At 43.9% G+C, this 22104-nt stretch overlaps 1 protein-coding gene across 4 annotated transcripts in view; it reads left to right on the forward strand.

Moving 5' to 3' along the window:
- Positions 1–21810, forward strand: part of LOC120709379 (disease resistance protein RGA5-like) — a 39304-nt gene extending 17494 nt beyond the window's left edge. The window contains exons 1-4 of one of the 4 annotated variants that reach the window (XM_039995037.1): positions 15984–16203; positions 16275–17149; positions 18656–20789; positions 21348–21810. In XM_039995037.1, the coding sequence (XP_039850971.1) occupies positions 16284–17149; positions 18656–20777 (2988 nt within the window). In that variant the 5' untranslated portion in view covers positions 15984–16203; positions 16275–16283 and the 3' untranslated portion in view covers positions 20778–20789; positions 21348–21810. Of the gene's footprint in view, positions 1–15983; positions 16204–16274; positions 17150–18655; positions 20790–21347 lie in introns of those variants that run through there. The other 3 variants (XM_039995022.1, XM_039995042.1, XM_039995030.1) reach the window with 3 other exon arrangements.
- The last annotated feature ends 294 nt before the right edge of the window (positions 21811–22104 follow it).

A 22104-nucleotide genomic window follows, 5' to 3' on the forward strand; every position in this document is an offset into this window, starting at 1 on the left:
ATATTATTTTCCAATGGCCTTTTTGACTAGTCTCGGTAATTCCATTAGATCTCTCTCTTAGTTTGATAATATTTCAAGTATAATGTTTTGCTAGGATTGTTTTTACCTACCAAACCTACGAAGATGAGATCAAGATACTTCGGGATTAAGCAAAACAAATGAAGATTTAAGGAAGGATTCCCTATCCTATCCTTTCCTCGAAGATATCTCCAAGATAACGACGTCAAAAGGGGTGCAATCGTGAAGGACATAAACTCTAGAAGATGCGAGGAGTCTGCACGCGAAATGAGGACACGAGACGGCGAAGGAATGAGCCAGGCCGGCCGGTCTAGGCCTATTGGGCCGACCGGCCCAGCCCTTTTTTAGGTCGGTTCGACCTCCCCTTCGACCGGTGGCTTCCTCGGCTTATAAATAGCTCGCACCTTATTCAACTCGAAGCATCCATCCACCCAGAACTCGACGAAAACCTAGGGCCAAGACCGGAGGGAGACGACGGCCGCCGCAAGTCTTCGAAGTTGTCTAGGAGATGGCTTAGGCCGACCCTAGCCTCCGTGGCCTCCCTGCGTGGTTGTGCCATGGTGGAGTTCAAGAGCTAGTTGGATTCATCGATGGTGTGCACATGGCGGTGATGATCCAAACGAATCTATTATGTGAGTAATGATAATCATGTCTTCCGAATCTATTAGCGATCATGTTCTCTCTTTCGATTTCGTTCTTCTCTTTGGGTTTGCTTCATCTTAGATCTATTATCGAGATAGATCGCTTAGCATGATCTTGTAGTCATGGTTGCTAGAGGTCCATGGCGGAACTACCAAAGGGGGTTCGACTTGCTTCAGGGTATCTTGTTGAAAGGGGGTGGCGTCGTGACAGGCCGTTGCCACTTAGTAGGTGGGGTATCGAGGGATCGGATTGGACATTTTGAGTTTAAAGATGCTTTTGATTGAGATGCTTGATTTATCCGCTCGTTAGCTTGAACTACAACTAGATGACGATAGGCCTAGTCATATCTTTGGTTTAGCTATGATTAAGCCTATGTTTATGGATGAGATCAACCTCTACATATCACTCATATCTATTAAAGGTTTACCCTTTATATGCAATCAATGCTTCATGTTAGGATAGATCCATTAGATTAGATGGAAAACCTTAGGTAGTTCTTTGTCGATCCACGGATTGATAAACCTTGGGGGAATACTCTAAGGGAAAAGCTACACGAACCGTGCGCTTGCGGTATACAAATCGGGGCACAATTTGAGTTAGAGCTGCGGACCGTCAGCCCACCTGGGCCGGACTGTCCGCCAGTCACATCTAATTTCCACCAGAGCCAAACATGCTCTCTGGTACGTGTGCGGACCGTCCGCGCTCCATGGAGCGGACTGTCCGTGCTTGTGCAGTCAGCTCTCAACCTTGATCTTTTTCAAATCTTTTCAAAACATCATTAGCCCTCATGCATGCACCTAGACATTTTGAGCAAAATGGCACTAAAGACCCATCAAGCACGAGTACACAACCCCTCTTGATATTACGGCTATCTATCCAACAAATCCGGTCACTTTTCATCCACTAAACGCCTTGTGACCGGTAAAATACAAAAGCCCTATTTTATACCTTTGCCTTGAGCCCGAGCTTTGCTCGTCATCTCCAAAACTCCACGCGTTCACAACCAAATCTCTTTCATCCGTGGATCAACCTATACTCATTATCTCAAATGAAATCGTTAATCCACAAACCGTTGTCATTAATTACCAAAACTCGAATTAGGGGCCTAGATGCTTTCAGGGGGTTCCCCCCGTAGTAGCCCCCGAGGGAGGCTTAGCTTTGCCGAAGGTAAAGCCAAGCATACCTCAGTGTTCGTGCGCATCCGAGCCCCCGAGGGTTCGGAAGGTTCCTAGAAAATAAATAAGTAAATTGTACTCTTTTATTATTTCGGGAAATACGAGTACAAATGGTGTATAAAAGGGTTTGGAATTTCAAGGATAGAAGCGACGTAGCTTAGCCTGATTGTTCCAAACGTTAGTTTTGGGCGTGGTTCGTTGGAGTAGCTACTCTGGGTGCAGCGGAGTTCGTCGGTGGCTCAACTGGTCGGTTCGTCGGTGAGTCTGCCGTGCCGTTTGCCGCGTCGTTGCCCCGCTCCGCTAGCTCGACCATGGAGAACTTCCGGGCGAGACCGTAGTCCTCCTCACTGGAGTCGTCGGAGGAGGCGAAGCAGTAGTCTGCTGCAGCCTGGAACGCCAGGAGCGCTTCACGATCGCGAACTCCGGAGAAGTTTGGGGCGACGCGTTTGTGCACGAAGACGTACCCCTCATCCGAGGAGTCGGGGTACGAGCTGCCAAGTGGCGGTGCCGCGAGGTCGTGGATCGAGATGAGGCGATAACCCGGCAGATCCTCGTGCGCACTCACGTTGGTTCTGACAGATGAAGTGTGGGTCACAGCGGGGCTGTGCGTCCCGGAGGGAAGGGGCGACGTCACGGTCGCGCCCTCCTCGGAAGGCACCGTCGCTGCAGTTGGGGGCGGTGAAGCGGTGATGTCCTCCGCCACAGCGCCGGGCTGCGACCCGCCAGCCTCGACCCATGTGGGGGAGGCAGGGCGAGCCGTTCCCGCGGTCGTTGATGGTGAGGTGACGGCGTCCTCCGTCGCGGCGCCGGACTGCGACCCGCTTGCCCCGCCCATGTGGGGGTGTCAAGGCGAGCCACTCCGCGCCGCGCCATGCGCACTCGCCGCGCGTGTCGGTCCGGGCACCTCCCGCGCCGGGACAGTGGTTACGGCGTGTCGGGGTTGGCTCCGGACGGGAAGATGTCCGTGCCGCAGCCGTCGCCGGTCGCGACGAAGTCGAGACTCCCAAACCAAATCACGTATCCCGCTGGGAGCGGATCCGAGACACCCATGGGGAATGGGTTGGATCTGCTCGCCATCCCTGGAGATCAAATGGGAACAAAAGAGAAATATCACGCAGCGCTGCCCCTACCCGCGCGCCAACTGTCAGTGTCCTGACCCGGCGGTCCGGACCCAATTAGTGATGATGCTGCGTGTTCCTCATCCCAGATGTTGATGCAAGAGGCAATACAGTAACACACGGGTTTATCCTGGTTCCGGCCGTGGGGCCGTACGTCCAGCAAAGGGATGTGCGAGAGCACTGTATTATCTTGCATCGGGGGTGCTTGTAGTAGGGGGTACAAGCGAGGCGAGAGAGGGAGGGAAGCTCCCAAGTCTCTGCTAGAGAAGGAGTTGGTTGAGGCGAGTGCCAATATCGGGGTTCAGAGGAGCGTGTGCGCTCTGCTAGTAGTGCGAAGCGTTGTGTTCTACCGAATGGGCCGACCCCCCTAAGGGAACGCCCGCCTCCTCCTTTTATAAACACAAGGAGGGACGGTGTACAAGCACAGGGGGTCATGAAAGTCGTCGTATTTTCCCCGAATCACGGGGGTGCAGTGGTTGAGCACTGTGGGAAGTAAGGTGTGGGGTATGGCGCTGGGCGTGGCTGTCGTCCTGGGCATCGTCTTTGATCTTGCGGAGATTACGCCGGCATCTTGGCGGTTCCAGCGGGCGACATGGCAGCGTTCCGAGGGTCCTGTAGGCCAGGGTCTTGTCCTGGTCAAGGCCGGAGTCACTTCTGAGAGTCGTGCCCCATGCCGTTCGGGGGGGGTTCCGCGGAAGGGAAAGTACGAAGGAGGTACGGGGAGTTGGCAGCATAGTAGCTGGAGTAATGCCGAGCACATCTTGCACTGCGTCGCAGGTTCCCACAGTGCCGAGGAGCAGTGACCGGAGTGGGCGGAAGGGACTCCGGTCACTACCACTGTGGGGAGTGGTGGCCTGACGTCGTCTGACCCGGACGCTGTGGAGGAGTAGTTGGCATTTAATGCCTTCGTACGGCGGGCAGGTGAGCGGAAGGGCCGTTTGTCCTTTCTACCGAGGGGTGGCCTTGCCCAGCAGCAGAAGAGCACGCCTCAACCACTCGCACTTAATACGGGCGGGTGAGGGAGCTTCTAGCGGAAGGCTTGTGTCCGCGCCTGCGTCTGCGTGACACATGGCGGTTCCAGACCCCTTCCGAGCAGCTAGCTGAGCAGAGAGCTCACGGGGGTCCGGATGGGCACGTGGAGGTCCCGGACCCATCTGCGGGGGGTCCGGGTGGCAAGTGGAGGTCCGGGACCCATCTGCGGGGGTCCGAGTCCGTGGCCATAGGTGCTGAGCATTTCCACCTCTGGGACTCGTGGTGACACCGGACCCATCTCCGAGCGGGAAGCGGGTCCAGGACCGTTGGTCCGGTGAGATGGAGTCGGACCCCAGGGGTCCTGCTGCTCAGCTCCTTAGGGCGTAAACGATCCACTTTCTCTAGGGCAGGCTCGCTACCCATGAGCGAGGCGAGGCGCGGGGCGCGGTTGTAGGATCGAGATGGCGGACTAGAGGGGGGTGAATAGTCCTTTCTAAAACTAATTGCGCCGGCTAACCGAAACTTATGCGGAATTGAAACTATTCGCTTAGCCAAGACTTCACCCCTCTAACTATGACTCTAAGGCACCTCCAAAAAGATCCTACACAAAGCAAATGGAGTGCCAAGCTAGCAAGAGCTCTCCTAACAATTCTAATGACAAGCCACACAAGTCCAACCACTAGTACTTCACAAACCGGGGGAGCTCCTACACAATTCTAATGAGCAGAAGCACAAAGCCAAATCTAAGCTCACTAGATGCTCAAGGATAAGGATACACAATCCAAATCCAAGAGCTCAACTCGCTTAGCTACACAATCTAAACAAGAGCAACTAATTAAGCTACACAAGCTAACTAGTTACACTAGAGAACAACTACACAAGCACAAGATATAGATGAATGTAAATACAAGGCTTGTGATTTGGAGAATGCAAACCACCGAGAAGAGTAGACAAAATTGATACGGCGATTTTTATCCCGAGGTTCACTTGGTCGCCACCAAGCTAATCCCCGTTGAGACAAGCTCCAAGGTTGCCACCGATCCTCTTGCTAGTGGTGACTCTCAAGTCACACTCTCTCACGTGGAGTGCTCACACCGAGCTCTAGCACATGATCCAGCCGAACCACTTGTTGCTCTTCACGTCTCGCTCAACTAGAGTTGCTCTTCGCGACTCCCGCGGGGTGAGCACAATACCCCTCACAATCTCTTCTCCGGAGCACCGCACAATCTTCTTGCGGGCTTCAACGGAGCCTCTTGCCACCAAGCCGTCTAGGAGGTGGCAAACTCCATGAGTAACAAGCACACCGGCTTGCAACACGATCACCTAGTGCCACTCGATGCAATCTCTCAAAGCAATCGCACTAGAATCGCTCTCTCACTCGATCAGATGATTACTATCAAGTTAGAGTGAGTAGAGGGCTCTCAAGCACTCTCACACATGGACACCAAGTCCCCAAGGTGCTCAGCAACCTCAAATGGCCGGCCACACCCTCTATTTATAGAGGGAGGCCCCAAACTAGCCGTTACACTCAAATCCCGTGAAAACAGAGTTTTCGCAGACTGTCCGCCTCACAGAGACCGGACCGTCCGCCATTCAAAACCAATGGCTAGATCTGCAATGATTATGTGTCAGAGTCGACCGTTAGAGCCCCGGGCAGACTGTCCGCATCACTGGGGCGGACCGTCCGCGGTTCAAAACTTCGAACCAACCGATTTGCAAACGTCTCTGACTAAATCTGGAAGTGACCGGCGGACTGTCCACTCCCCAGGGGCGGACCGTCCGCCGTTCAAAAAGTGAACACACACAGAAACTGCAGTGTTTCTGTCCCAGAATTTTCAGTAGGAGGCGGACCGTCCGCCCCCAAGGTTAGCAAGGTTCTTGATTCACTTGTAAAAAAATGTCTAGCTACAATCTATGCATGCTAGTTATCAAATCATCAATCAAGTTCTATGACTAGCATACATCACACACAAGCAATGCATATATAAATTTTAAAACTTATGCAAATGTAAGCAAAAACATGAATATGCACATATCAAATGCAAACAACCAAGTTCATGAGCTTGCTCCCCCTACCTGTGTGCTCCTCTTGTCCAAGAATATTGATCCTCCTCAATATTGCTCCTCTTGATCCATGTCCATGATCGCACTCTCATCTCATCTCCCCCTTTGTCATCCAAGGATAATTCATATCTTTGTTCATTCCTCTCCCCCTTTGTCATCAATGACCATAAAAAGGGCCGAGACCACATGAAATTTGCCATGTGAAGATCAATGGCTACCACTTGAAGTTGTACCTCTTGTACTTGTTGGGTTACCACTTGAATACCCCTTGTAGGTAATCATATGAAGCGCTTGTGGTTTGATACAAAGAGTTGGACTTGGGTAGATGGTTGAGTCTTGAATCTTCATTTTTGATGGATACTTTCAAGTTGATTGGAATTGACACCACTTGTAACAACAACACGTGGAAGCATAAAGACCACCTTGAAATGCCACATGTAGGACATTAGTAGGATTCTTGACCATGATACCTTGTAGTGGAGCTCCTCCCCCTATATCAAAGTGTTTGTCAATCTACTTGAATCTTGAGCTCTTCTTGATGAGGGTAGATTTCTTGATTTGAATTGATCACTTAAAGTTGAGGATCACTTGTGGAACCACCATTGTTGCACTAGATCTACTTGAATGAATACCACTTGTATGACCATGTATATCACTTGTAGAGATACAATGATATACCTTTTGTTGAATCTAGTATCACTTGTAAAATCATGATGGACCACTTTGTTGAATTTGACATTGATAATCAATTCTTGAACGAGATTATTTCCATGAGCTTCTTTCTCTTTGACTTGATCTAGACTACTTGCCCAAATAATTCAACTCGGTTTGAACCAATGTCAAGCTTCTTCACACCTCATTCTAAGGGTTATCTTGACAATGTTGAGTTAAACACTTGAAACCTCATTTTCTAGATCAACTACTTGGGTTTACTAGCTCATGAACATGTCTTATGTTACCACTAGATAGAAGCAATAGTGGCATCATAAAATATTTAAAATTATTTTATTTTTCATGAATGATCACTATATATGACTACATGCACTAATCATGTCCTTAGCATAGTATGAATGCATATGTCAAGCAATTTCACTTTGCTATGTTGGAGTAGAGGATAATCATTAGATTCTAATTTAGTTCTCCAACTAGCATTATAAAATCCAATTATAATAGCTTGGTGAAGACAATGAATACCAATATGAAAACCATTCTTTACCCATATGAAATGAATACCACTTATCATCAAATGCACTATCTTGTTGTGGTTGGCTTGCTTCATCTCTTTAATTTTTACTTGCATGAGAGAATACCATTTGAATATCACTTGAATTTTTATGAATCTCTCTACTTTGGGTGTTGCTTGCTTTTCTTGATCAACCCATTTGATATCTTTAACTAAGCATCTCCAAGGACTTTAGATAACCACTTCTATGTTGGCCTTCCAAGCACCTTGCTCGTCAATCCCACTCTTGGGCGGCTCGCCTCTCTCTAGAGAGATGTGATCTCTCCAAGAACCATTCTTGACACTCACTTGAAATGAATTTAGTTGATTGATCAAACAATGGGCTTGTCATAATGAGTAATTTTGGAGTCTGCTCTAAGTCCTTTTCTTTCTACTTGAGATTGGTCTTGATTCTCAACTTGAGTACCAAAAGTGTGACAAAAATACTTCTCAATCAAATGACCTTGTACCCAATACTCGTCATGCTTCTAGATCATTTCAAAACCAAACCTAGGTTCCTCAATCACTTGTAAAGATGATTCCAACTTGAGGACCTTTGTAGCTTATGATAAGTCTAGCTGCCAGGATCCTCCTGAAAACAGCAAGAGCGGACGGTCCGCTTGCCTTGGGCGGACTGTCCGCTGTTTACATTCTAATTTGGACAGAGTAGAGTTTTTTTCTGAGCAGATTCAACTTATCTCAGGCGGACCGTCCGCGGATACTTGGCGGACCGTCCGCGCTTGCATAGTGGACACATCATCGGTGTAACCGAAGTTTACCGGTACATCTGGCGGACCGTCCGCGGTCCATGGGCGGACTTTCCGCGCTGCAATTTTCTGCTGATCAGAGCCTCTGGTGCAAAACTTCATGAATGGCGGACCGTCCACCTCTGACACGCGGACCGTCCGCACTACCAAATTTCAGACAGCCCAGAATTTTGCCAACTTTCACAATTTCAACTTTGAGTTGGGATCATTGCTCAAATAAAATCCCAAAAATCTCAAAACTAGTATGAACACCATCCAAAAACTCATATGAGTGAGTAAGAATGAGAAATCAAAAATAAATCAAGTAAAATCAAGGAAACTCATAAATAGCCCATAAAAGCTTTGAAAAATCAAAAAAAAAATTGAAGCAAAGAGTGCACATAAGAACCAAATGTCATATGTACTAGTTTTCAAGCCACATTTGAGAAGTAAATGACATTTAGCTCATTTTTCAATTTGCAAAAAGAGTTTTCATCCAAAAGCAAGATTTAACACAAATAAGTTTGCAAGCCATTAAATATTTCCAATGAATTTCTCACAACTAGAATAAGATACTTGTATGTTGTAGCACTTGGACTTCATTGTTTTGACTTGGCATTGGGTTGTATATATATGCAAAGAAAACTTCAATTCCTTGATTGAATCATAAGATCAAAAATATGAATTTAATTTGAATCAAGCCTCCAATGCCTTTGGTACCTACACACATTCATCCACGTTTTGATGGTACCCAAACTAGGTTGGGTCCTCTCAAGTTAGGAGCAACATACTTTGGCAATGCCTTAGTATGAATAGCGGGATGTTTTGCAATAGTAACAAATGAGGTACCATTACCATACTTTCTAAGCATAATATTTGCATCAATTGAAAATAGGCTTAGAATTGTTACCTAAGGGACATGAATAAGCCATGTGTCCCCTTTCCCGGCATAAGTAGCATCTTCTCTTTTGTTGAGCCTTTTCTTCCTTACTCATTTGATGCTTCTCATTGCCTTGTTTCTCATAGTTTGCTTGAGCCTTCTTCTCAAGCTTGTTTGGGCAACCCGAAGCTAGGTGACCCAATATTGCACAACTATGGCACTTGATGTGAGCATGTGGATTCTTCTCTTGAATCTTGTTCTTGCTCAACATCTTGGCATCTTGAATATGGGTTGGATGCCTTGCTCTTGCCTTGCCACCCCTTATTGTTCTCTTTTTCATCATCTTCAAGTCATCAACTTGATCATCATGGTTGATCTTGACTTGAGGTTGGGGTACCTTCTCTTGCTCAACTTGTGGCTTTGATTGAGGTTCTTGTTGCTTCACCAATTGCTTGGTTGGGCACAATAAGGTGAGGTGACCCCAAGTGCGGCACTTGAAACATTTGATATGTTTAAGCTTCTCTTCTTCCTTCTTCAACTTGAGCTTTTCTTTGTTGGGGCAACCATTTGCAATATGTCCCATCTCATGGCATTGAAAGCACATGAAATGAGATAGCTTCATTTCTTCTTGCTTCTTCATCTTTCATTTCTTCTTGCTTCTTCATCTTCCTATTATATTTATTCTTGCCCCATTTCTTGCCTTTGGCTTTGCTCTTGTTGGAACCAATGCCACTCATGTCACCGAAGCTTCTTTGATTTTTGATTATGCTTTCAAGGGTGACTTTTGATTTTGTCCACCTCTCTATCTTGTTGCTCAAATACTTCACTTCATTTTTAAGTTCATTGTTCTCCTTCAAGAGTTTAGTCTCACAAGACATAGAAGTAGTACAAGTATCTAATTGTGAAGAACATGGCATAGATAATAGATCATCACATGAGGTGGATACATGCTTCTTGCCTACATCACAAGGGTTAGCAATATTTTGCAATTGATCCTTTGACCCATGTGATGAGCTCTCACTAGTTTTAATTCCTTTATTAGAAAATTTGTTAGTGAGTAAAGCATGGTCTAATACCAAATTCTCATGAGCAACGCTCCTCATGAGTCAATTTTAGCTCCTCATGTGAACAACTCATGACATAAAGTAGATGCTTTTGTTGTTCACATGTGTCTTTGAGAAATGAATTTTCTTTTTCCAATTTGGTTGTTTTGGCTAATACTTTCTCAAATAATTTGGTCATGCTAGCATGTCTACTCAAGAGCTCATCATATGAATTAAGATCAATCACATTGTAATTTGATACCTTTGTGTCACCTTGTGACATGAAACAATGTGGCGATGGAGATGAGCTTGACGTAGCAATATCATTCGTGCATGAGCCAACTTGATCATCAAGTGTGCTTGGAGTAGAATCATAATTTGCAACACTTGAATAATCATCATCAATCATGTCAAGTGAACTTGTTATAGATTGATTATCATCATTATCACTTGACCATGAGGTGGAGCAATCTTTCACAATCACCATGTCATAGATGTGCTCATCATCCTCATGCACTTCCTCCTTGGTCTTATAATCATCATGATCATCGGAGGCCGTCCCGTATTTCTCATTTAGATAACTCCAAATCTCATGGGCGGTTTCCTTGTCCATGATCTCACCAAAAATGCAATTATGCAAAGATCTAAACAAGATGTTAGTAGCTTGGATGTCTAGATCTAGACATTTCTCTTGTGTTGGAGTTAGATTTTCTTCATCTAACACATGAGAAAAACCTACATCCACCATCCACCACATTTGTGGGCAAATAAATTTAAAATTGCATATCATCCAATTTTTCCACCGTGCAAAGTGTGTGCCATCAAAAATATGTGGACACTCAACATTTAGCCCATAAGTCGCCATCCTCTCGGGTCGGTAAGGACCACAAATGAGAGACCTCGGCTCTAATACCACTTGTAGGATCGAGATGGCGGACTAGAGGGGGGTGAATAGTCTTTTCTAAAACTAATTGCGCCGGCTAACCGAAACTTATGCGGAATTGAAACTATTCGCTTAGTCAATACTTCACCCATCTAACTATGACTCTAAGGCACCTCCAAAAAGATCCTACACAAAGCAAATAGAGTGCCAAGCTAGCAAGAGCTCTCCTAACAATTCTAATGACAAGCCACACAAGTCTAACCACTAGTACTTCACAAACCGGGAGAGCTCCTACACAATTCTAATGAGCAGAAGCACAAAGCCAAACCTAATCTCACTAGATGCTCAAGGACAAAGATATACAATCCAAATCCAAGAGCTCAACTCACTTAGCTACACAATCTAAACAAGAGCAACTAATTAAGCTACACAAGCTAACTAGTTACACTAGAGAGCAACTACACAAGCACAAGATATAGATGAATGTAAATACAAGGCTTGTGATTTGGAGAATGCAAACCACCAAGAAGAGTAGACAAAATTGACACGGTGATTTTTATCCTGAGGTTCACTTGGTTGCCACCAAGCTAATCCCCGTTGAGACGAGCTCCAAGCTTGCCGCCGATCCTCTTGCTAGTGGTGACTCTCAAGTCACACTCTCTCACGTGGAGTGCTCACACCGAGCTCTAGCACATGATCCGGCCGAACCACTTGTTGCTCTTCACGTCTCGCTCAACTAGAGTTGCTCTTCGCGGCTCCCGCGGGGTGAGCACAATACCCCTCACAATCTCTTCTCCGGAGCACCGCACAATACCATGGTGAGACTTCTCTTGCATTTTTACCTATGCTTCTATGGTTTTTCATTATGCTGATGCTATAATTTTCTGAACAGGTAGTGTAGACGTCCAAGGAAAGAAAGTGCAATCCAACAATGGCTTGGAGGCAAGGATTCATCAGCCTCTGCAATCTGCATTAGTTCCTCCCATGAAGCATCTTGTTCTACAGCAAAACCACAAATAGCTTTAGCAAGATTCTGAGGATAACAGTGGTGTCTTCTTTTATAGGTTTGGGTTGGGCCACTCAGCAACAACAGGAAGGCTGTGGTTTTCTGGAACCGACAGGGCTACCAGTCAACCATCACTGCGCAATGGTCAAACATTGGGCTTGCTTTGTCCACTGTTGTCACTGCTCGTGATCTTTGGGCGGTAAGCTTTGCTTTCTTCAGATCCCATACTGGACATTATAATCAAGTATGAAGGTTGATGGTTCAGACATCAGATTTCATATTCCATTTCTTGTGCATTTGTGCAACACTCGTCCTTCTTGGCCCAGGGCCAATTATCAGCTTCAGTGGCACATCATGATAGCAAGATGTATGTCCTGACCCAAAGTAACTTTTAGCAGAGAACTGCAAGATGTATGTCATGAAATTTGATGTAGTTGGTGACTAGCTGCTGTTGAAGCAGGCAACTAAAATGAGAAAAAGTCCATTATGGTTTCTACCTCAAGCGAATAAAGAATGCAATCTACATCTTATTGCTATATCAACTTTTAGATTTGTTTAAAGTGTCTGCATGCAAATTTCTGTTCTCCCGAGAGTGTTATTTTAATTATCCGTGGAAAAGTATCTAAATTACGTGCATACTTGTGTTTTAGAGGAAGGGGGGAGTTGACAATGACAGCTACTGAGGAGGAAAATAATACTCATGCCTATAGTTTTGTAGTCGCTTGAATTATATAAATATCCGCGGCTCTATACGCATGGGCACGAACCTGTCCTATCACTCAAATTTGGTGATCTCAATAAACTTGTTTTTTGTCGCAAAAATTTTGTCACGATTATGATTTGTATTGCTCCCGTAAACGCACGGGCATTCAACTATTTATTTTAATTTGTATTCTGATCATACCTTTTTATAAAGGCAACGCGTGCGAGCTGTTCACGATTGCAGACAATTTTATTTGGCTTTATTGTATATTTATTTGCATATTTAGTTGACCTTGGTGATAATGGTGTACATACAGATTTGATTTATCTCAATATTTTTTGGAGCGAAATGTTATATATGATGAATATTATTTTTTTAGTAGATTTACATCTTCCACTATATTTTAGCTCCCGTAGCAACGCACGGGCATTCAACTAGTGATTGAAAAAGTGCATTTAATCTAACTCTAACCCTTGCACCCAAACATATCATTGGTTAGAGTTAGTTTTGGGTTAGTCATGAGCTAAAAACTAACTCTTACTTCTAATCAAGTTAGAGTATCCAAACAGGGTTTATGGCTGCTTGTTTCTCCTTTAATTACCCTTTATTATCTTTTCTCCTCCTGTTCCTGTCCAGTGAGTACAATATTTTAGTTATCAGGTGCTCCGTCCTCTAATGCTGAATTCTGAAGATGATACTCGAACAGGGAAGAATCCGCGTTGGGAGAAAGTGATTCAACATCAACATCATAGATGCGAATCCAATTTCACACGCGAGCGTCAGCGCGCGTTCGAGCGGTCGATTTCCGACCGCCGCGACTCGCACTACTGTACGTGTCTTGTACGTGGTCCCATCGAGTCAGCTAAATATTTTCATTCCCTTTTGGCATGAGTCCTGCACGTGACATCTGTTGTGCTGTGTGCGGCAGCAGCGAGCTCGCGTGGTGACCCGACAACGACATGCTGGGCGTGGGTGCCGGCGTCTCGTCGGCCGCCAGCATGCTTTTCTTTAATTTTTAATTCAAAATTTTAATTTCTGTCTTAACCACTTTGCTTGTAACATTTTATCATAATCTTTTGTCCAAACATTTTATGCACAACTTATGAGCCTAAATTTTGTTCCTGTTTTTGACGCGCATTTATTCACATAATATTTTGCTTTTTATGTACAACTTATGAATATAAATTTTGCTGTTATATAGATATACCATATATAACTTTTATTGTACAACTTTTATAGATAATTTTTGTCACATATATTTCGTATGTAGTGTATGTTTATATAAGTTTGTGTTATATTTTTGTTTAAAATTTTTATATTGCATGATAAAAGAGAATGAGGATTGCAGTGACCACGTACTGATCTCATCAGTGGATAGTGTGCGGCAGCACCTATGGGAGGACTCGTATGCCCCGTTGCGCGAGGAGCGAGTGGCGCTCTCTAGATTGATTGCCTGATCTTAAAATAAAACGACAAAAAAGACAAGGGAAAGAAAGGTGCGAGTAGTAAAGTGAGTGGGCTGTCTGATCGATCGCCATGACCCATCCTAGCGCGCGCGCTAATTAGCAAGCGGCCATCATAGAGCCTGTTGTGGGCTTTATTTGTCGTGCTCCAAAGGAACGGAACTCCACTCTAGCCCACGCGCCGCGGTAGAAATCCACCGCTAGAGGAGAGTAGACACGTGGCGCCCCTCTATTCATCTAAAATACCCAAATTTACGGTGGGGCTATGCCTTTTTTTATTCTTTCCTAGTATATACTCAAATTTACACCGCTAGAGGAGTATGCTGAAGTGTCTTAGGGCACCTATGAAGATGCTTAATCAGCTGTATATGAAAGTGGCCATGTAGAAATTTTTATGACATAGAGATGGGTTACTGAAAAGAGAGAATAATTAAGATCGTCTTTTGACGAAGGACTATCCGTAAAATATGAAACTAATAGATGCTAAGTTATAGCAGTGTTTTTTGACCATCTAATTCCAGGACTGTAAAGTTTTGAGTGTCACATCGGATATACCGGCACAAATTTGAAGTACTGAACTTATACTAATAATAAAACTAATTACATAACTCACCATTAAACCTCGAGAAGAATTTATTAAGATCAATTAATCTTTTATTAGAATATGTTTTCTGTAGCACCGCATTATCAAATCATGGACTAATTAGGTTTAAAAATTTTCAACTCGCAAAATAGTCGCAATATGTGCAATTAGTTATTTTTTAATTTATATTTAATACTCCATGTATGCGTGTCCAAAGATTCAGGCCGTGTTTAGTTTCCTATTTTTGGAATTTTGAAAGGAAATCTTTTCATATTTGAAGTACTAAATATAGATTAATCACAAAACTAATTACAGAACTCGTCTGTAAACTACGAGACAAATCTAATGAGTCTAATTAATCCATCATTAGAGCATATTTATTGTAGCTTTACTGTAGCAATTTAGTGTCTAATCACGGCCTAATTAGGTTCATTAGATTCGTCTGGCGATTTACAGTCCATTTGTGTAACTAGTCTATCAACCCGTGCTCCCGCACAGGCTAGTTAGAGATATCTAATAATTATCTATCTCACGCTCTCTTTAACCAATTAAATATTCTAATCCAATATTATAGAGATACATATTTATCATTATGTAATTACAATAAATGTGATAGGTTTAGTTACTAATCATTTTTTTTCTCACTTTGCATCATACCTCCATATATGTTTGATATATATTTAATTGAACACTTTGTTTGAGCTATGTGAACAACATGAAAATTAGTATTCTTATCTCTTCTTTTATACATGAATATATGGTGATACACACATTATGGTTAGTATTTTTATATAAATAATAATATAAATAATAATAAAATAGTAATTTAGAATTTTATATCGATGCACTTTAAGATTTTATTATAATAACATAATTTTGATTCAGATTTGGGGTTTATTTTAATTTTTTATAATAATATCATTGGATAATATATACAAAAATTTAGGGGGTTATTAGATATTATTTTATAATGGTATAAGTGGGTAATTTATATGAAGATTAGGGGTTACTTTAGATTATTTTTATAATGGCAGAGGTGGGTAGGGGTTACTTTAATTTATTTTCATAATGGCAAAGGTGGATAATTTATTAAAAAAAGATAACTAATCCAACAGCTATTATGATTAGAGTTGCCGAATTGATGGTTAGATGTTTCTGATTTTTATGAGAATTTGTAGAATTTCTCTATTTTTTTAGACTGTCCATCTAGGATCCTAGGTGGCATCACCTGGAGGCTCCAAAAGAAGCCTCCAATTAGTCATAGTAAGATGCGATTTTTTTTCCGACTACATTTAATACACCATGCAATCGATTTATAAAATTTTTGGAATTTTGAAGTTTGAAACTAAACACAGCTTCAATATGATAAGGTGTAAAGTTTTTGTGAAGAAAGTACGTAGATAGCAGCCGTTTGAACGCGAATGCTCTTCTTAAAAGATGCGAGAAAGGTGATAGCCACCAGCCCACCACCTTTCCTTTCGCACATGGCGACGATGAATTGTGGGTACTGCAAAGCGTACTATACTCACAGCGCTTGCTTGACCGCGCGCTGTCTCCCTGACCCTCCCAGATCTTCCCCACACGCCACCTCCGTCTAGGTCGCCGGCCGCCGCGCGCCTTGCCAAGCGCTGGGACCAGCCGGGGTTGATTGAGTCGCGGCCGTTCCTCGGGCCTCGGCGGAGGAGGCAAGTCCCGCACCACCAACCTCAGTATTTCTTTATTTCTCTTACCTCTTCTACTACTCATATCCTCACAGGGAGAAGAGATGGTGGATCCGTCCAAGATTATCGAAACAGCCGCGGGAGGCTGCCTGGGAGCTCTGGTCAGGAAGCTCGGTTCCCTGACGCTCAGTGAGATCTCCCAGCTGAGTGCCATCTCCGGCAACATCGACTGGCTGAAAGAGGAGCTGCAGATCCTGCACGCCGTCCTGCTAGATCTGTCAAATGAGGAGAATCCTAGCCACCAAATGAAGCTCTGGAAGAACAAAATAAGAGAGCTGTCATATGACATCGATGATGCCATCAGCGGGTTCCTGCTCGCCTCGAGCAAGGGGCAAGATCCCGGACTGCAGCACGACCCAGGCTTCGTTGACCGCATCATGGCGACCATTCGAAGCTGCGCCGACCGGATCGAAAGGTTGCCCTCTGATTTCGGGATCACCCGAGAGATCAAGAAGCTCAAGGATCGGGTTAGTGCGGCAGAAGACCGGCACAAGAGGTTGAAGACAGGGACGAACAGTGATGCTGGCCCAAGCTATGATGCTATTCCTATCCGGGATGTTGCTCAGTATGCGGATCCAGCTAGCCTCGTGGGCATTGATGCTCCGAGAGAAGAGATCATCCGCAAGCTCAGTCTCCAGGGGCTGGGCTCTTTGGTGAATCAGCGCATGGTGGTGGCCATTGTTGGATTTGGAGGCCTAGGCAAGACTACTCTTGCTAAACAGGTTTTCGACAAAATTGCAGTGAACTTCAGCTGCACAGCTTTCGTGCCTGTGTCAAGAAACCCTGATATCAATAAGGTTCTGAGAGATATAATATTGGATTTCAATTCTGGCGAGTCGTCCGAAGCTCTACGACAGCTTGATCAACGGCAACTCATAAATAAGCTCAGGAAATACATCGAAGGGAAGAGGTATATATTAAGCACAAGTTTTCCTCGTGTATATTTACTTAGGCCTGCAAGTTTTCAGCATTTCAATTATTTATCTATTTTAGGCCAATCGGTTATTATTAGTTTTTTTGCATAAAACGTACGGCATAAAAATACTCCTTTGGCCACAAAGTGTCGTTTAGGACATTGTTACAGTCCCTAATGCGTTACTTTTGACCACTAATATTTGTTGTAACATATTGATGAAACATAGTTAATTTATACTTATAAATCTGCATTTTAAGACAAATCTATTCATATCATTTTCAAAGAAACATGATATATGAAAGAATTTTTTTTATCTAAATAGCATCCTGTTGGATTTTACAAAGATCTAATGGTCTACTAACTCCTATCTATTATATATTAATAAGGGAGTATTAAAAGAAGCCACCACGTTCACTAAGGGGGTTTAGAAATTCTCACATTAATCGTTGAAAAAAGCGAAGCATATATACTGTTGGACTATATGAAGATCCAATGATCTAAACTAACTCGACGAGTTCATATCAAGTATGAATAATAAATAGCTAATTAAAAAATAGATCTATCTATTACTATATTAATAAGAAAGTGTTAAGGCAATCCCATGGTGTTTATACTACCAAATCAGCAAGACATCACTTATAGAAACCGTCTTAACGTGGATCCCATTCTCTCCCCGGCCCTCTCCTACCTTTCTGCTTCTTCGTTCAATAATGAAGTTTGACATAGGATAAACCAAGAACTTCTTATATTTCGCTGCTTTAGGGCCTGTTTGCGTCGTGCCCTGCCAGGCAACACCGTCGCCAGGCATGCATCGCAGCCCCAGGCGACCAAAATCGGACACCTGGGAGCGCTGCCTGCGCCAGGCGTGTTTTCCAGGGTGGGAAGCAAACAGGCCCTTAATGTTCAGCCATGGCAAATCCACTAAGGATCAATGCAAGTTGGGCAGTTGGCCACGGCAAACCCAACAGGAAAATGAAGAACAGGCAAATGAAGTTAAAAGGCGCCGTGTAATGTAATCCCCCGCATAAACTAGGTAACTTGAGGCATAAACTAAATAGTAATATAGAAACCCAGTAGGTAGTTTCACATGAAAGGGACAGGAAAACAACGATTCAATCGAATCGTAATGAACCAACAGGCTGGCTCTCACTGGGCCGAGCCTAATGAGACCAATACCTCAAAACTATTATAATTAATTTAATTAGTGAAGAGGCTGCTTTGAGATGTGTGCTAGATCATCTCAGTTAGGTTTAGCTTTTCGGGTTTGTTAGGTTATGCAGGTCGTATTTGCCATGAAGGAGCAACACACATGTATATATAGGACACTGTTTGCCTTTTATGTGGATTGTGGACTAAAAAATAGATCCATTATCCAATGGTAGATAGTTCGTTACTTTAATTAGTTTGTATAGTACATATGTCCCAGTTCGCCTGTTTTCTCTCTTGTTGTATTCCTCTTTAAGATTTATAATATGATGATCATATTAAATTGTACAACAGGTACCTGGTTGCTGTTGATGACATATGGAGCAAAGATGCATGGATCATTCTAGGTAGTGCACTGTTCAGTAATAATCATGGCAGCAGAATAATTGTCACGACACGCAAGAATGACGTTGCTGAAGAATGCTGCCCTTCTAGCATCGATCATGTCTACAAAATGGATCCTCTTGACAAGAATGACTCAGAAAACTTGTTCGTAGAAAAAGCCTTTGGCCGCAAAGGTTGCCCTCCTAATCTGAGAGGTGTTTGTGGTAAAATCTTGAAAAGATGTGCTGGGTCTCCACTAGCCATCATAACCTTGTCCGGTTTGTTGCGTAATAAGGTGACAGTATCTCAGTGCGAGGAGGTGCTATATTCTCTGAGTAATGCAGTTCCGGAGGACTCTGATGTTGATGCGATGAGAAAGATACTATCTTTCAGCTATTTCGATCTTCCTCATCATCTAAGAACATGTCTATTATATTTTAGCATGTTTCCGGAAGATATGGTGATCAAAAGGAAGCGGTTGGTAAATATGTGGATTGCTGAAGGGTTTGTTCATTGTAGTGATGGAAGAAGTAAAAGTGAAATTGCTGGTCATTATTTTGATCAGCTCATCAGTAGAAACTTGATCCAGCCGGTGAACATACAGTATGACGTCCAGGCACGGGCTTGTCGGGTTCACGACACTATTTTGGATTTCATTGTGTCTAAATCCCTTGAAGAGAACTTCGTTTCGTTTCTTGGTTATCAGTTGGGCAGACCAGATGACAAGGTTCGTCGCTTATCTATCCATTACAAGGAGTTCCGAGATGGCGCAGGACTTTCAGGACAGGATCTATCTCATGTCCGGTCACTTTGTATTTTTGGGGAACCTCTGCGCAAGCATTTTAGTGTTTCTCTTCGGGGACTGACTAATCTGCGAGTTTTAGATGCCAGGGATGGTTCCCCTTATTATACAGACCGTTCTAATGGATTTGATGTGTCATGGTTTCCTCATATTGATTTTGATGTGTCAGAGTCTCCTCACCTGAAGTATTTGGACATGTATGAACTTATGCCGATGGAAATGTCAAGAGAATTTTACACAAGGGAGGTCTTAACAGGGATTGCAAACCTGCAGTATCTAGAAACACTGGACTTAAGGACTGCCTACGTAAAGGAGTTGCCGCCTGATATTTACAAACTTCAGCAGCTAGTGCGCCTGTTCATCTGCCCACGGGTCAGACTGGCCGCTGGCATTGGACGAATGGAGGCCTTGGAAGAGCTGAAAATGATCTCTATCTACAGCTTCTATTCACTGGAATTGCTGCAAGAACTAGCCCAGCTAACCAAGCTGAGGTCAATTCACATTCGCATAGAAGATGGTCAGATCGGTCTTGAACAGGAATTGGTCTTAATATCTTCAATTAACAAACTAAGCATGTGCAACCTTCATTCACTTAAGATTGATGCGTTCGACAAACGTGGCGTTGATTATGGCACGTATCCTTTGGCCATGTCTGAAGCCCTTTCCTCGCAACATCCTCTACAAAGTCTGAGGAAGTTCAAAATGAGGCACGGCCACCTCACTAAGATTCCAGATTGGATGGGCTCACTAAATCACCTTGAGAAACTAGTGTTGGAAGTCCGAGAAATGGAGCAGAAAGATCTGGATATCCTAGGAAAGTTGCCCGGCCTACTATACCTCTCTCTTGCAGTCATTGAGTGCCCAAAAGAAATGTTAACTTTCAGGGAGAGCACAGGATTCCATTGTCTGAAGTATTTGGCTGTAGGCAATTTCCGTAATGGAGCGGAAATGCTGGAGTTTCAAGCTGGATCTATGCCAAGGCTTGAACACCTAGAACTTGACATACACACGTCTGACAGTACTACCTTATGTGGCTGTTATGTCTCGGGCATTGAGCACCTTAACATGCTGACCACGGTTCGCGTTCGGATTTTAGAGGAACTGAATCAGGATGGGGTGGCGACAGATGTCGAGTCTGCTATTACGAGTGCAGTCGACAAGCTTCCAAACAATCCCACACTCAGTATTGAGGTGTGCTCAGTCGTCCTGCAACACGACAAGGCCTATAACATGCGTGTCGGGCGGAGGAGGAGCAGGCGGTTTAGTATAAGTAAGCGGAGGCATATATAAACGTTACTGCAGGTAAGGGTACTTCCATTCCCCGGAAAATATATATACTGTGGTTGTGACTTGTTTGCAGCATTATCTGTTTCACAGCATAAATAATTTGCCTCATGCTCTCAGTTGACGTGCGGCGTAGATAGATTCTATAGAGTTGGATCACTTAACCTTGCTAGATGTAAAGCATACTGCACCGATGGTGGATCAAATGCTACTTGTAGATGGCAGAGGATGCTAGTATTATTCTCATCACTTTGCAAAACTTAAATAATAATGCAATAGGGAACTCTGCACTTCCTTACATATACTCACTTCTGAAACTCGCAACATGCTATGAATTTGTCGTGCCAGGACTTTTGTTTTGCTGTTGTTCTGGCTTAAATAAATAAATATGCAGTCACATCCATGTGTTATATCAAACGTATATATGCCACTCCTTGTACTACTAATGCTAATTCTCTGCTCTCTTGCAATTGCGAGTGCCTTGATTGTGCATTCGTGACTGTTGGGAGACCCAATGCTGCAGTGCCTCCTATTACCTGCTGACACATTTTTCATGTGCACCTTATTTTACTACAGGACTTTTCACTTTGTTGCTAAGCACAAGCAATACTCGTGTACTGAATTACTGCTACTCATTTGATGCAGTTCTGGGCCTTTGGGGTGCGGCATGCTAAATTGATGATCAAGGGTGAGCCTTTGAAGGTTACATTGTGGTTCTCCGGGTTTCATGTGCTCGTCAGCAAAGAAAAGGACCATCACTTCTACTACTGTTTGTGTTAGTGTGACAGCTGCGCGAGTTTGTTGTGATGCTTGCATGCTTGTTAGTCTTAAACCTTGAGGTATATCTGCATTTTTAAATTTGAAACTGGTAGCATCCAGATGTATGTTTCGCTCTATTTCTGTGCTTGTACGTTGAACATTGTCTGTATTTCTGTTACACCTACTTTCGGATTCTGTAAAACTATGTGTGTGCGCATTGAGAATTGAGGATTCTTTGAAGAAATTGTGTGCATGTACTGGTTACCAGGCCAATCATTCTGCTTCAGCATTCAGACTGAGAGTTGGCTTCTGAAATATCATGACAGAGCATATGCACAAACAAGCTCCCGTTTTTGTTATTACTGGGCTCCGAGCTGTGTTTGGGAGAAGGGATGTCATCTGCCGTAAATTAAAGGTCGTCGAACAGTGTTGACTGTCTCAAGGCGTCACTTAGGGGTCCATGCGCCGTCCACCGATTTGCTCGCCTAGGCGCCCGCCTTGCTCGCCTAGGCGTCCAGCCGCCCGCCTTGCTCGCCTAGGCGTCCAGCCGCCCCACCTTGTTAGGCGTCCGCTT

The sequence above is a fragment of the Panicum virgatum genome, chromosome 1K, assembly GCF_016808335.1.
Source record: "Panicum virgatum strain AP13 chromosome 1K, P.virgatum_v5, whole genome shotgun sequence".
NCBI lineage: Eukaryota > Viridiplantae > Streptophyta > Magnoliopsida > Poales > Poaceae > Panicum > Panicum virgatum.